The sequence below is a fragment of the Ceratotherium simum genome, chromosome 1 (genome assembly GCF_057802395.1).
Source record: "Ceratotherium simum simum isolate JZ-2026a chromosome 1, ASM5780239v1, whole genome shotgun sequence".
In the NCBI taxonomy this organism is placed as follows: domain Eukaryota; kingdom Metazoa; phylum Chordata; class Mammalia; order Perissodactyla; family Rhinocerotidae; genus Ceratotherium; species Ceratotherium simum.
The window spans coordinates 61,084,807-61,100,980 of NC_141900.1; the positions used below are offsets into that span (position 1 = coordinate 61,084,807).

General features: G+C 46.7%; 1 protein-coding gene and 1 pseudogene across 2 annotated transcripts; one reads left to right on the plus strand and one right to left on the minus strand.

Moving 5' to 3' along the window:
* Positions 1 to 6,799: 6,799 nt before the first annotated feature.
* On the minus strand, positions 6,800 to 12,194 carry TRIL (TLR4 interactor with leucine rich repeats). Its single transcript, XM_004418878.3, has one exon. It carries the CDS (start codon positions 11,516 to 11,518, stop codon positions 9,089 to 9,091), a length of 2,430 nt encoding a protein of 809 aa, XP_004418935.1. The 5' UTR covers positions 11,519 to 12,194; the 3' UTR covers positions 6,800 to 9,088.
* Positions 11,225 to 13,478, plus strand: LOC147918226 (uncharacterized; annotated as a pseudogene). The gene is made up of 2 exons (XR_015551753.1): positions 11,225 to 12,257; positions 12,438 to 13,478. The product of XR_015551753.1 is annotated as an uncharacterized LOC147918226 (transcript).
* Positions 13,479 to 16,174: the final 2,696 nt, after the last annotated feature.

A 16,174-nucleotide genomic window follows, 5' to 3' on the forward strand; every position in this document is an offset into this window, starting at 1 on the left:
GAAGTTCTTCAGGCAGAAGGAGTATGATATCATATGGAAATTGGGACTTACCCAAAAAATTGTCAGGGACCAGAAATTATTTTTTTAAATGAGAGTATACATATGTTGTTCTTTTATTATATATAACATACTTAATGTGAAAGATCAAATGCTTTCTCTGTAAGATTAGCAATGAAACAAGAAAGTCTTCTCTCACCACTTCTATTCAGCATTGTGTTGTTGTTTCTAGCCAGTGCAATAAGGCAAGAAAAAGTTATAAAACACATATTGATTAGGAGGAAGAAATAAAATTATCTTTAACAGAGATAGTAGGATTATATACATATCTAAAAGAACCTACCGAAGAGCTACTAGAACTAAGTTTAGCAAGTTCACAAGATATGAGGTCAATGTATAAAAAACAATTTTATTCTTTATACTAGAAATGGATAACTGAACAGTGAAGTTTTTAAAAAGTACCATTTACAATAGCATCAAAAACATTAAATATTTAGAAATAGAGCTGACAATATAGGTGCAAGATTTTTAGGTTGAAAACTATAAGATATTTGTGAGAGAAATTTAAAAGAACTAAATAAATTAAGAGATATACTGCATTCACAGATCAAGAGTCAGTATTAATATGTCAGTTCTCCCCAATTTGTCTATAGATATAATGAAATCTAAATCAAAATCCCACCAGGCATTTTTTTTTTTTTGTAGCAATAACAAGCTGACTCTAAAATTTATAAGGAAAATCAAAAAAGCTAAATAGTCAAAATCAACTTTGATAAAGGAGAAACTCTGGATGATTCATACAGCCTGATTTCAAGACTTATTATGTAAGCAAGACAATTTGGTATTGGCATAAGGATAGACATATGGATCAATGGATCAGAATGGAGTTTCAAGAAACAGATCTACATACAGCGTCAATTGATTGTGTGAAGAGATCTTTCAATGGAGAAAAGATTGTTTTCTCAACAAAAGTTGTCAGACAAATGGATATACATATGCAAAAAAAAAAAAAACCACGTTAACCTTGCTTGATTTATATCTCACACCATACACAAAAATCAATTTGAAACAGATCATAGGCCTAAATGTAAAGAAAAACACTGCTGGGGAAATAAAAAGGTAAACCATAGACTGGAAGAAAATATTTGCATAACATATATTTGACAATGGACTCTTATCCAGAATATATAAAATATTCTTATAATTCACTTCTAGGAACACAAAGAATCTAATAAAAAAACAAAAGATTTCAACAAACACTTCACCAAAGAGATACAAGTGGCAAATAAGATATGAAAAGACTCTCAATATCATTAGACATTAGAGAAATGCAAATTAAAACCAAATGAGATAACACTACACAACTATTAGGACAGCTTTTTTTAAAAATGGAAAAAGCAAGTGCTAACAAGCGTGTAAAATAACTGGAAATCTTATACATTGCTGGTGGGAATGCAAAATGGTGTGGCTACTTTGGAAAACAACTTGGCAGTTTCTTATAAAGTTAAACACACAGTTACCAAACATCCTAGCAATCCCGGTACTTACTGAAGAGAAATGAAACACATGTCCACACAAAGACTTGTATGTAAATGTTTCAGCTGCTTTATTCATAACAGCCCCAAACTGAAAACAACCCAAACGTCCATTAACTGGTGAATGGACAAACAAAGTGTGGTATATCCGTACAATGGTATACTACTTAGCAACAGAAAGGAATAAACTACTGATACATGCAACAAAATGGATGAATCCTGAAGCACTATGATAAGGGGAAAAGGCAGACACAAAATGCTACATACTGTATAACCACATGTATATGCACTTCTAGAAGAGGCAAAACTATAGGGATAGAAATCAGATCTGTGATTACCAAGGGCTGGAGTCAAGGGGAAAGAAATTGACTACAAAGGAACTTTTTGTTGTGATGGAAATGCTCTATACCTTCATTGTAGAGGTGGCTACACAACTATATGCATTTGTGAAAACTAATGGAACTGTACATTTGAAAAGGGTAAATTTGACTGTATATGAATTATATGTCAACATACCTTACTTAAAAAAAAAAGAAAATCAAACCAAAGAAAATGGAAACCGAGACAGATAAAAAGAAAGAAAGAGAAAGAATAGTAACATGACAACTACATGCATGATCCTACATGGAACCAGAGGGATAATAGCTAAAAAGAGCATTGCTGGGACAGTTGATAAATTTTGAATATGGATTAGATAATAGCATTTTATCAGTGTTAAATTTCTGATCTTGGTAATTGTACTGTGGTTATTTAAGAGAATGTCCCTGTTCTAAGGAAATACAACTGAAATATTTTGGGATAAAGGAGCACGATGTCTGCAGACCACTCTCAAATAGTTGAGAGAGAGAATGATAAAGCAAGTGGGGCAAAATATTAACAATTGGTAAAGCTCCTTAAAGGGTATACAGAAATTTTCTGAAATATTCTTGCAACTTTTTTGGTAAGTTGAAAATGATAAGTTTTTGTTTTAAAGAACTAAATAAGAAAAAGAGAGGATAATAATGAGCGATACCAACAAGATATAAGAACAGCCTAAGTAGAATTAAGCACAAGGTAAAACCAAACAAAAAGCAGTGTGTGTGTGTGTGTGTGTGCACAAGTGTGTGTTTGGCAATCAAAATAAAAATAGAAAAAGTAGATGACCAAATTAGGTGTGAAGGTAGTAAGAACACGAAAATAAGATCTTACAAGAATCACACTATAGTCTTCTCAGAGAAAGTCATCCTCTTCCTTGGCACACAGAAGAATGCCATTGAGTCAAATAGTGTCAGAGCGTCTTTCAGAATAAAAGGGAAGCAGAGGCCGACGCTTTCTGAAGAGTGAGCCCAGAGCATATGGGGGTCTGGGGATATACTTAGCCCAGGGATATACTTAGCACTTTCTTCATTGTGGAGCTGTTCCTGAGAAAAGGGGAGAGGTAAGCGGCAGAGGAAAGAAAAGACACACAAGTAGGTACATCTTTCAGGTATGATAAGCACCCCCAAAGAAGAAACAGAAACTATGCACATGTAGCAAGAGAGCAAAACACTGAAGAGAATAACTAGAAAATATCAAACAAACTAAAAATGTTAAAAAGAAAACTCCCCACCTCCACCCTCAATACACACACATATAAAGCTACAATCACCAACAATACAGTTGGAATGTTAGGTGTGATTACCAATTTAAAAGACAAAAGATTGCTCGAGGGGTAAAAATGGTAATTTATGGCATGGAGAAAAGGGTTGGGGGCACAGGAGGACGATCTGGGAAGATAAAAAGTACAGTTGATCTTCATTATTCACAGATTATGTATTTGTGAACTCGCCTACTTACCAAAATTTATTCGTAACCCCAGAACCAATACTCTGCCTCACGTTTATCGCATTTTGAGGACACGCGCGGAGTCGAGGAAAATTTGAGCTGCCTGTGCATGTTCCCAGCTGAAGATGAAAAAGGCAATGTTTCACCTTCTTGCTTTAGCTCGCATTCTATAAACAAGTGTCCTTTTCACAGCCTATTTGGTGCCCCATTTTTTGCATTTTCGTGCTTTTTGTCGGTGATTTTGTTGTGTAAAAGGGCTCCCAAGCATAGTGCTGAAGTGCTGGCTAGTGTTTGTTTTTAAGCATGGAAAGGCTGTGATGTGTCTTAGGTGTTAGATAAGCTTCGTTCAGGCATGAATTATAGGGCTCTCGGCTGTGAGTTCAATGTTAATGAATCAAGAATATATGTTAAATAAGGTGTCTTCAAACAGAAACACACATAAAATAAGGTTATGTATTGATAGGTTGGTGAAAATGTGACAAGAGGCTCACAGGAACCCAACCTTGAATTTCCCTTAGGAGCAACGGTTCAGTACTCACTAATCCAGTGTTTGCTGGGATCTTAAACAACATAACTTCCGTGAATGAGGAAAATTGACTGTTCAGCAGAAACAATTCCAACTCACATTGGTAGTTGGTTGAGGACATTGTGTGGGGAAGGAAATCAGGGGTTTTGTCAATACAGACATTAAAGGCTGAAAACAAACATCAAAAAAAGTTAACCATTACTGAGTGGTACTAATATGGGCGTTTGTTATTATTTGCAATCATTTTAATTTCCTACAGTAAAATTCCTTAGAAGGACAGCACAACTGGGAGAGAAGGGAATAAGAGGGTAGTCATTAAAAGTATGTCTCCACAGGCTACAGTATACGTAAGTGAGAGTGACGTGTAGAATCAGCTGTAGGGTAAGTATTACTTAATCAGAAACTGTAACTTGGAATGGTGAATAACTGCTACATGATCATGGCTGATCTTAACACACAACAGTGCTGCCCTGTCTCAGCAGTAACTATGGCACAGAGCTGGCGTTACAAACCTTCAGTGAGTTTGAAAGGAACGTTATGGATTTACATAGTCAGGAGATGCTCTTGCTTGAAATGCTGCTACATGACAATTTACTTCTGTCTAGCTTCTGATGCCAGTTCACAGCCAAATTATAAAGCCACATTTCTGTGTCAACAAGGAATCACACCACAGGTAGCTTAAAATCTCTCAAACAGATATAATGGGATAGTTAGGTACTCTGCGCCAAGAAAAAGCAACAATGTATCAGAAAGCTACATGCTTTTCCTAATTATTTCAGTAATTAATATAGTTAAGCATAATCTCCCAATACCTGTCTCCCACGGAAAATGAAAAGAATACTATTTGCCACATGATTGAGAAGGATGAAGTGACCTGAAATCCCTAGAAAAAAAGCATTTGTGCATGCAAAGTAGCCTTTAAGTAAACTAAGAGTAAGAGGATAGTTGGAGATGCTATCAGTAAGTTAATGGGAAGAGGGGCACTATACAAGTAAGACCATTCACCCATCCCTGGCCCTGATCTAAATGATGAATTAACTTATGCCGACAGTTTAATAAACATAGAAGAGTTTGCTCAAATACTAGTATATTCACTTTTTTTTTTGAGGAAGATCAGCCCTGAGCTAACATCCATGCCAATCTTCCTCTTTTTGCTGAGGAAGATCGGCCCTGAGCTAATATCTATCGCCAATCTTCCTCCTTTTTTTCCTTTTTTCTCCCCAAAGCCCCAGAAGATAGTTGTATGTCGTAGTTGCACATCCTTCTAGTTGCTCTATGTGGGACACGGCCTCAGCATGGCCCAATAAGCGGTAGCGTCGGTGTGCGCCTGGGATCTGAACCTGGGCCGCCAGTAGCAGAGCCCGAGCACTCAACGGCTAAGCCATGGAGCTGGCCCCTAGTATATTCACTTTTTTATGTGTGTGTGAGGAAGATTAGCTCTGAGCTAACATCTGTTGCCAATCCTTCTCCTTTTGCTGAGGAAGATTGGCCCTGGGCTAACATCTGTGCCCATCTTCCTCTACTTTATATGTGGGACGCTGCCACAGAATGGCTTGATAAGCAGTGTGTAGATCTCGCCCCAAACACCCACCCCCCACCCCGGAGCCGCCAACCCAGGTATCTGAACCTGTGAACCCCGGGCTGCCATAGCAGAGCATGTAAACTTAACCACTATGCCACCGGCCCAGCCCCTAAATTCACTTTTTTTAAGTAATGAGCAAGTATTTCAAGAGCTATCCTTCTACACTAAACTATAGAAAAGCCTCAATTAACCAGAACAAGAAGGAAAGGGTTTCTATAATCTTAGTATCTGAATTTTCTGAGTGGTTAGGGTTCAAGCAGAAATGCCACAGATTACTGCTCTAACAATGTATCTAATATCTATTGAACACCTGCTGTGTACCTGGTGCTGTCAAACACTGTTTACTCGTTGACTCCTCACAATAGCACCATGCAGTCAGGACTTCAGGATTCCCATTTTAACTGGTGCAGAAACTGAGGCACAAAAAAATTAACCAAAGAGAATGAATGCAATCTCAGATGACTAAAATTCTTTCATCACTTCCTTAAAATCGTTCTGAACTTTAATGATGCTGTAATTCTCTGAGATGGTGAAGGCACAGGAGGGAGCAAGGATCTATTTTGATCCTGGGTCGTGGTCTGGAATTTTGAATAAATTTCTGGCATCAGAATGCTTCATTGTCACTTATCTCCAAGTCTTAGAAGCAGGCGGGGGAGTAGTTAACTACAAATACCAGCTAATCCAGCGTCTATTTTAGTAGTTTCTTAATATACAGTAGCTGCCCATATTGCTGTACTTCTGGTGAAAACCAGGTACGTGGCCAGTTAGTAAAGGTGTTCTGATCACATGCTAATGATTACCTGCCTGGAAAATGGTCTGCTTTATGAAAGCAATAATCCTACTGGTTGAGCAGAGGGTCCCACCACATTCCAGACTGCTTCAATGGCTCTTTAATCGAACACTTCTGCTTCATACAAAGTTTATTCTTTTTTCTTTAGGAATTTTACCTTTTCATAAACTTTGTAATGGCAAAAATGACCTCCAGCTCATGATAATTCCTTATTATTGACCAAGCGAGTCAAAGGGCTTGACTTTTAATTCACTTTCCATTAAACAGCCTGCTGAGACGGATCATCTTGCGGTCACTGGTGTTTTAACAGTATTTTCACATCATGGCTGACCATCTGCTTTTAGAGCCATCTCACTGTTTCTTTGCGATAGAGTCACACAACCATTTCTTAAAAATAAAGTCCATTCTCTAGCACAGAAATAGAAATAAAAAAACATTAAAAGAGGAAAGAAAGACTTCAAGCTTATGTTTCATTTTCACTGATGAAAACCGCTGTAGAAAAAGGCAGTGTATCATTGCAAAGGTGTATAAAATAGTTGGAAACTCCAAGAATAAAACATCTCCATTAGTAAGCGGGTTTATTGACACAATTGAACATGACAATGTATAACATTTATTCATTTCCCACTGAAAGACTTTCCAGTGAAACTGTTTTTACATAGATCCAGGCATTAAGCATTTTCAGTGATGTTCTGCCTTTGAAAGCGTGGGTGGTCGGAAGAACCAGAGGTCTTTTCCAGACTTTCAATGGGACTCAATATTACACTGCTGGGCAAGAGAAACAGCTAAGAGATGCAGTCACTCTATGAATGAAAAAAGCTAGGAGCACGAGGGGTGTACGATAGCCCAAAGGTTGCAAACAAGAGCGAACTACACCTCTCCCATGTACCAAAATGCTCAGAATCTGAAACAAGCCCCGGAAGCAAACTAAGAATGACAGTCTATTTCCTGTGGTTTATTAAGTTTTGGCCCCACAGATAAGACTGCCAGAAAAGCAGCTGTACTTTAAGTGGTCTGGACATTTACTCATCGGAATATAAACAAAGATCAGCTCATTTAGATCCCTGGGTCCCTGCTCAGCTGTTGGGACGAGGGCAGGCCTGGCTCAGTGGAGGCCATATATAAAAGGAGTGGGCTGGGGTTGAAGGACCCCTGGACTATGACAGATTCCCTGAGTCATCAGGACCCTCAGGGGCTTAAGGCCCTAAACAGAAGATTCAGTTAGCCTTAGCACCATTGCAGTGGCCTCCACGGCACCCCACTGCCCATAAACCCATAACCACGGTGAATCTAGCCGTGCACGCCCTCTTAGTGACTGCATTTTTAGACCACACACAAAATTATAAATGTAAACCAAAGCACTACATTTAGTGATAAACATGTACTTCATAAATATCAGGGAACAAAAGTATCCCAAATAATTGAAAACAACTGAGCAAATAAAGAAGCCTAACCCTAAGTTTAAAACAAAAACATTTAAGAGAAATACTGCAATTATTAACTAAAAGATAAAATTTAATAACACAGTAAAACACTGAGTAGTGAAGGGATTAATTTGCAAAATATATAATTAGTTCACAGTGAGGTTTAAGTACTCAAAACAATCTTCTGGTTTTAGTAGAAACAGACAACCACTGATGTACATTTTTTCACATTTTTCCCAATAATTTCTTCCCCTCTACTATTTCATATAGAGTAAGACATCAATGCGATCAAACATTACACTATCAACTGACAATCACCTTTTGCTCCCCTCCTATTAGGAAATCACCTTTATCAGCTAACTGTGCAACTCAAGAGAAACAGGCACAGTCAACTACATGTCACTGATAAAAACATGAGAAGTACCACAGCACACTTATTCCAATCTGAACACACTGTCAGAGATGTAGTAAGTGAACTAGAATGCTGGCATTCCCTATGGGGTCATCAGTTACACACACATTACATTCTTTTATCAAGTCTGGCACTGAAATTTCCTTTTCCATATATAGGTTTAAAAAACAAACTTAAACAGCCACAGGGGCAACCCTGACAGAGAAGGCTCGCATGCAGCCGTCTCCTGAGAAAGTGTGTAATCTTAGTGAACCCTATGGTCAGCAATCGTTCTTGTGGGGTTAATGTAAAAATAGTTGAACGGCCGGCTCAACTAAAACAGTCCTTGACTTTATTCGTCAGTTTACATGTCAGAGCTCTTCACATTGTTGAAAAAAAAAAATAGCGTCTCTATTTAAACATTAAGTTATCCTGAATGTTCTATCAACCAACATAAAAGAGTTCCTTGGCGAGTGTGTTAAACTTTACCACCTGTTTACAACATCACCCTTCTTGGCAGAGACCACCAGACCAGTGGAGTCAGTTGCCAAGCCTCCTTTGTAATGGTAATAGGTTCCTTTTTCCTTAAATAGAAACAAAACTCCTTTGTTTGATACTGAACAAACAAAAGCATGCACCCAAATCTCTCTCCGGCCATGTTGGGGGCACAAGCACCCTTTTCTACCCCAAAGGCGGCCAGGTTATTGTATTGCAATGCCACAAAAGCCATTCCCATAGCTGCGCCAAGGTCTCCACGTAAAGAAGGCCTCCCACCTCCGGAATCCACCATCCATTTGTCCCCTACTCTTGGCCGTGACCACTAACACCATCCATGTAGTTAGTGAGTGAGTACTGAGAATTGTGGGGTGGTGCCGAATTGGCTGTCTGCTCCCTTTGGCCTCTCTGGCAAGTGCACAAAAGGTGGAAAGGAGAAGGTCTGATAAAATGAGATCTTCCCCTGAGGTGGGCTGAGGGGCCCCGTGGAGAGGTGGCTCCTCAAGGCCAATGAGAAGGTCTTCACTCCCCTGGAGGCCCCGGAGCTAGTCAGCAAATCTCTGCAGGAGATGGTCCTCCCGCCTCAAGCTGCCGCCCGCGCCGCCGCCCCCGCTGTCCATGAAGCGGTCGCAGGGGAACTCGATGAGGTCAGCCTCGCTAAGCGCGCACACGGTGGTGCGCGGCCGGTGCGACTGGAATCCAGAGAAGTCGGCAGACACGCCGGTGCCCATGGAGCGCAGCGGCCGGCGCGTGGAGTACATGTGGCGAACGTGCACCGGGGCGCCGCCCTTCCGCCTGGCCCGTAGCTTCCTCCGCAGCCAGCGTGATGCCCAGGCTGCCAAGGCCAGGAGCACCAGCAGCGCGTTGACGGCCAGCAGGGCCAAGGTCAGCATCTGGTAGTCGACGCTGTTCTGGCTCCCAGGCTCCGGCAGGGTGACCAACCCGGCGCAGTGGTCCCGGGGGGCCACCGGGCAGACCCGGCCTCCGAGCACGCCCTCCACGCACACCAGGTAGGGGGTGTCCCCGCGCAGCTCGCGCAGTGTGGCCGAGTCGCTGCGCTCGGGCAGGTAAACGAAGCGGTGGAATTTAGGCTGCTGGCCAAAGCGATCGAAGAGCAAGCGGAAGCGCGCGCCGCCCAGCGGCCGGGGGCTGCGGTGCTCGCGCACGGCCCAGCGCACTGAGGCGCTGTCGGGGCCCACCGCCTCCACCGTCAGGTTGCACAGGATGAACTTGTTGAAGTCGCACGGGTCGGACACCAGCGGCGGCAGGCCGACCCCAGCGTCGGCCTGGGCGGCGCTCTCCTGCTGCTTTGCGACCAGGCGCTGCTTCGCCGCGCGCTGCCAGGGGTCGCCGGCGGGCGGTGGCGCAGAGGCGGGCGCGGCTGTCGGGGTGGGCTCCGCGTGGACAGGATCGGCCGGAGTCGGACGTCCCCGCTCGGGCTTCTCGAGCAGGTCAAGGGGGTGTGGCGCGGGGCCCGCTGCAGCAGCGGCAGAGGGGGGCTGCTGGAGGCCCGGGCCCCGTCGGCTCAGCCTCAGGGCGCTGCGGTTGCCCAAGAGCTCCCTGGCGGCTGCATCCCAGGCCACCCCAGGCAGAAATCGCCCCCGCTGCTGTGGCTGCGGCGGCAGCTGCTCCGCGAGGCCACCTGCAGGGGGCGCCATCTCCCCCCCCACGGCCGTGGGTAAGGGCCGCGGCTTGCTGTCGACAGTCGGGGAAACTGAGGGCGAGGGATCAGCGCAAGACCCATTCTGCAGTTGCTGGTCATCCAGGTAATCCAGGTACTTGCCCCGCAGGGCCGGGGGGTGGCGACACTGCACGAAGACGGTGAGAAGCCGGCCTTGTGAGTGCCAGTCGCCCATCCAGCGTTTCAGGCCCCGCAGCCGGCAGTCGCAGGTCCAGCCGTTGCCGTCTAGATCCAGCCGGTAGAGGGCCGGGCTGGCGGCGAAGATGTCCCCGGAGAGGGCCCTGAGCGCGTTGTCGCGCAGGCTGAGCTCGCGCAGCCGGCCCAGGTGGCCAAAGACAGTGGGGTGCAGAGCGGACAGCTCGTTGCCGCTCAGGTCCAGCGCCTCCAGGCTGTGCAGAGGCTCCAGCAGCGCCACGGGGAGCTGGCTCAGCCGATTGCCCTCCAGGCGCAGCTCGCGCAGGGCCTCCAAGCCCCAAAAGGCCTCCGGCGCGAGGTGTGTGAGCTGGTTGCCCCTGAGTGAGAGTAGGCCAAGGCGTGGCAGGTGCTGAAAGACACGCGGCCCTAGGTGCTGCAGGCTATTGGCCGAGAGGATGAGCGTGGAGAGGGAGCGCAGCGGTGCGAAGGTGGCCGCATGGCGTAGAGAGGGCTGCAGCTCGTTGGCAGAGAGGTTGAGGAAGCGCAGCTTGCCCAGCTGGGCGAAGGCGTTCTTGCCCAGAAAGCGTATCCGGTTGGACTCCAGATGTAGGTAGAGCAAGTTACCCAAGGGTGCGAAGACCGCGTCAGGGAGCGCCCCCAGGGCGTTCCCGTCCAGCCGCAGCTTGACCAAGCTCTCCAGGCCGTCGAAGGAGCCGCGGCTTAGGCGGCCGATTTCGTTCCCGTTGGCGTAGAGGATGCGCAGTTTGCGCAGCGGGGCCAGCGTGCCCGGGGCGAGCGCCTGCAGGAGGTTGTTCCCCAGGTAGAGCTCCTCCAGCCGCGAGAGCTTCTCGAAAGTCTTGGGGTGCAGAAAGCGGATCTGGTTGTACTGCAGGTCAAGCCGTCTGAGCTGCCCCAGGCGGTGGAAGTCGAAGGCCGTGATGTTGGTTATGAAGTTGCCGCCGAGGCTGTAGGTGAGCACGTCCTGGGGGCTCGGCAGCGAGCTGGTCTTGGGCACGGCGCGGAGCCCCCTGTTGGTGCACAGGAGGTGCTGGGGGTGCTGGCAGTCGCAGCGCTCCGGGCACACAGGCTCGGCCCGCGGCGGGAGCGCGAGGCAGCCGCACACCACGAATAGGAAGCGCACGGCGCGGGCAGCCTCCATCGCCGCCCGCCCTGCGTGCTGAGGCCGGATCGTCCTCTTGGCCCGCCGGCTCTGTGTCTCCTCTGCATTCCCCTTGGCCTGGCCAGAGTCACTAAATGGCCTCTTTCGGACTTCGCTGCGCGGTCCAGCCCCTCCTCCGCCCTTTGTCCGGTGGCTGGCGGATCTCTACAGGCGGGCTTCGCCGGGCCAAGTCAGGCGGCGCAGGGCGCTTCGCGAGCTCCGGGTGCTACTTGTTGCATTTCTGCAGAAAACTGTTTCTCCGGGTGCGCGTCGGGGGGGGGGGGGCGGAGGGAGGGAGCAAGACCTGAGCTTTTTGTTTGCAGCGTGAGTCCGGAGAGCTGGATTCCCTGGCACGGATTCTCCCCGCCGAGCGGATTCCCCAGCTGCAGGCGGGAGCCCTTCCAAGAGCTCCTCGGGGCGCGGCTTGGCTGCTGCGCCCCGGCGGCTCGGCCCCCGCAGCCCCGCGCTTCCTCGCTCTCGGTCCCAGACCGGGAGCGCGGCCTCCGTGGAACAGCCGGGGGAGGAGCCGGGGGTGCGCAGACTGCGTCCGGAAGGGACCCAAGTCGGCGAGTGGCGAGCAAACCGGGCGGAAATTCGTTCTTCCCACACTCTGCCCCCCGGGGATGCAGGCAGAGAAAGAGGAGACGGCGGAGGGAGGACAGACCCCGGCAGGGGGAGGAGGAAACGCTAAGTGGCTCCGCGTCTGGTCAACCTGAGCCCGGGACGCCAAGTGAGAAAAGTAGGGATTAAAAACAGCTGTACGGGTCGGACGCGCAGGCTGGGGGCGGGGGTGGATTACCGGGCGAGCAAACGGGATTTGCAGACAGAGACCTTTTTATTTTAGAAGAATACGCCAGTCGCTTCGGAGCAGTGGGAGCGTGGCTTGTCTCATTCGTTTTTAAGTCACTTGCTCTTCTAGGTGCCACCCTGCGGGAAGTTCGGCTGCACGGAGTCCTCCAGCATTCTGCAGGCAGTTTGGGGAGCACAAGGGTGTCTGCAAAGAGCATGGGCAGGCTACTGTCGGAAGAGACTGGGTCGACCCATTCTAACTGTTGCGTGTTGGGATTTTTGACATCGTTGTACTGGTAGCCGAGGAGAGACACCGCCCCTTTTTAGGGATCTGAACTGAGTATTTGCTTGGCTCTGCTGTAGGCGAGAGCATGGAGGAAGCTCAGAACTGGTTCTACCACCGTGGAAGTGTATCTGTCAGATTTTTATGATTTAGTCCCATTAATTCTCCTGCAGTCTTAACAGCCCTTGGGGTAGGCTCTGCACGTGTGCATATGTATAATAACCTTCACAGACCCTCTGGGAACTTCTGCCTGCCGGTCCCTCCTGCTTGATGCCTGGGCTTGCAGGGATCTTCAAAGTCATCAGGCCTAAAAGTTCTCAGGCCTGGCTTAGGTGGGAAAGTAGTATCATTTATTATCAATAGAGAATGGAGCATTTATCAATGGCTCCTTTGAGGGCAGCCCCTGCTGAGAATAAGAATGGGCCAGGAGTAGTTGTTAATTACTATTTGTTCCTGCAAACTATCTTGCTAAAAATAAAAGCCCCTTCTCCCTTCCATCTCAAAGTGTTCAGAAAATGTAATATTAAGGACCTATTCCGTGGAAAATGAAAGGAAAGAGACATAGGCTCACCTCAAGAGGCTGACAGTCTAGTGGGAAGGGCAATCAAGGCATGGAGGGATTAAATGGTCCTGTAAGGCAGTGGTATAAGAAAGCTGCGAGATCCAGAGGATTTTTAATAATTCCACTGTTTGATGGTGATTAATTGCCTCATTTAACAATTCACATAGGCAGGTGATAGAGACAGGTTCTGAATTTAAGGAAAGATGAGATCATTGGGGATGGGGTCAGTGAAGACTTAACAGGTAAGCAGGGACCCCAGCTCCAGGGAAGTGGGGTTGGAGAACTAAAGCTGGTAGGCAGTGAAATGTCCATTCAGGGCACAGTGAGCAGACCACGTTTGCTTGTGATTTGCTTTGAGTTTTGAATAAAGGATGAACTTGGGGAACCAGGTGTCTGTCTTAACAAGATGAGAGATGAAAGCACCCAGTTGGTTAGGTAGTTTGGTTTTTGTTCTGGTTGCAAAAAATTTCTGAAACCCCTTTAGTTCTTGACTCCAGTCCTCCTTATGAAGGTATGGCTCTCCTACAGAGTGAGACCCAAGCTTGCACAGTGTCGCACAAACTCGCCTGATCTGGACCCCAGAAGCTGTTAGGAGGGCCTTCAGTCCTTGCTGGCAACAGAGAGCATCCCGATTTTTCAGCGGAAAGAATGCTAAGAAGCTGCTGGCTTTCAAATGGAACCACTGGATCTACCTGGGATGGAGCTGTGGCTGCATCTGCTTTGAGCCCACAGTCCGGGGACATACAACAGCTTTCTGAACAGGAAAGAGGCTGGAATCTGAGAGAGGTGTGGTATGGAAGAGGGAAAAACAGAAATCACACCCTACTCCTTTGCATAAGCCTGCTCTCCTCCTGACTCTCCACAGGAAACTTACAGAGTGAGGACAGCAGGTGGTGTTCCCTCAGAGGGCCACTATCTCTCTCTCTGTTGGGGACCGGGGGTGTCTTTCCTTCATAGATGCCTCTAAGTAAGATTTACAAAGTTATCAGACCCCTGTAGATGTTCAGTATTTTTTAATGTTTTGGCTGGCTTTGATATTATTGCCCAGTGTTTAATATTTCAGTAGTCCCAGATTGCAGGTAGAAATAACATCATACATGGTTTCAGGTCAAAAGGCAATTGCTTTTCCATAACATTCCATTTTCTTGAAGTAATCCATCTGCCGCATATCATTAACCTTGTTTAAAGTGGATACAATGTGCCATATTTCAAGTAAGTATAAACAGTTTCTGGTAGGTGTCACAGGCACCCTCAATCTAGTTTCAGTAATAGTAAGATTTTGAGATCTATTGATTAAAGTGATAACACACCTGTGTGTGTGTGTGTGCATATAAATTCTTTCTGCAAAAGTGTGACTTTTAACAAATGCTTTTTTAAACGCTTCCCTTTTTAAACGCATATAACCTGAGGTCAACTTTACAAATGAATGACATTTAGACAGTTCAGAGTACATTTATGTGATATTCATGTGTGCCTCCGGTGGTCTCCATTTCTGTGACACTACACGTTCAGGTGTTTGATTTATTTTCAGACCATCTCTCTCTTCCAGGAATTAAAATGGTATTTTGCTTGAATTCAGCAGTACTTAGAACCCCCTGGTAGTGAAAAGTTATAAAAGCAACTCCAAAACTGCATTTGCTAGGTATCCTTATTGCTGCTGGTGATCAGGCAAGAAGCATTTAGTGAGGATTTTGCGTGTGCCGAGTCCCAGGATGAGCGATGGGAATGCAGTGGCTGATGAGATGCAGTGCCAGACCTCAGGGCTCAGCAGCTTAGTGGAGAGGCTGATGGGCAGGGAGCAATTGCAGTGCCAGGTGATAAGAGCTGTGGGAGCCCTGAGGAGGGCACCTGGCTTGGCCTGAGAGCTTGAGGAAGGCTTCCAGAAGAGGGAGGTGCTGAGTATTACCTTGTTTTTTTTTTTTCTGGTGAGGAGATCAGCCCTGTGCTAACATCTGCCAATCCTCCCCCCCCCTTTTTTTTTTTGCTGAGGAAGACTGGCCCTGGGCTAACATCCGTGCCCATCTTCCTCCACTTTGTATGGGACGCCGCCACAGTGTGGCTTGCCAAGCAGTGCGTAGGTGCGTGCCTGGGATCCGAACCGGCGAACCCCAGGCCACAGCAGCGGAGCGCATGCACCCAACCGCTTGTGCCACCAGGCCGGCCCCCTGAGTATTACCTTGAAGATGAGCAGGGTGGTCAAGGAGGGAAGCCTGGGGACATGTGCAAGAAAGTGATTTAGGAACCCCCAAATCTCTGCCTGAATCTTTGTTGGTGAGAATTTTTTTGACATCTGTATTTTTTAACGGTATCACACAACCTTACTCATACAATGACTTCCAGATAAACATTTCCTTATTCCCCTTTCAGGATTTTAGCAGCCAGTTGACATAGTCATATTTGCACTGCAACATCAAGAGGTTTCTCTGCCTAAATAAAGTAGCTGCCATACAAAGAAAATGTTATCTATCTAGTTCTTGCCTTCTAGAACCTTGAAATCTCTGACAGTGGTTTGTGTGGAACATGTGTTGATAGAACATCCAGACCAAGGTATTCACTTATGTAACGTATACAGGGGCATTGTATAGATAGTCTATACACAGCACCACTCTGTGACCCAGGCAGCCTGGGCCCCTACTCTGGACCCTGTACTTTAGAGGGCATTGTTCCAGTCCTCCTCTGGCTGGATCCTTCTGCATAAGAGCAAGATTTCAGGCTTTCAAAGGGATGTGCCCACTCACAGCCCACACCCCCACTCTTGCTTAAGGTTCCTGGGACCCTGGAATTCCCTGACCAACTGCCTAAGTCTGTGCAGGCCTTCTACCCATCTGTTCTGCTGGGGGCCGTTCATGCCGCAAGTGTATATACCCCTAGGGCCAGGGGAAGGCCAAAGGACAGCTGTGCAAAAAGAATCGGGAGGTGTGGGCTGGGATTTCACTGGTATGCCTGAGAGGCTTCAGGGTGACTCCTGGTAATGCAGGAGCCAGAGCTGAGAAAGGGAGCGTGGGCCAGGGATCTCCTCTCA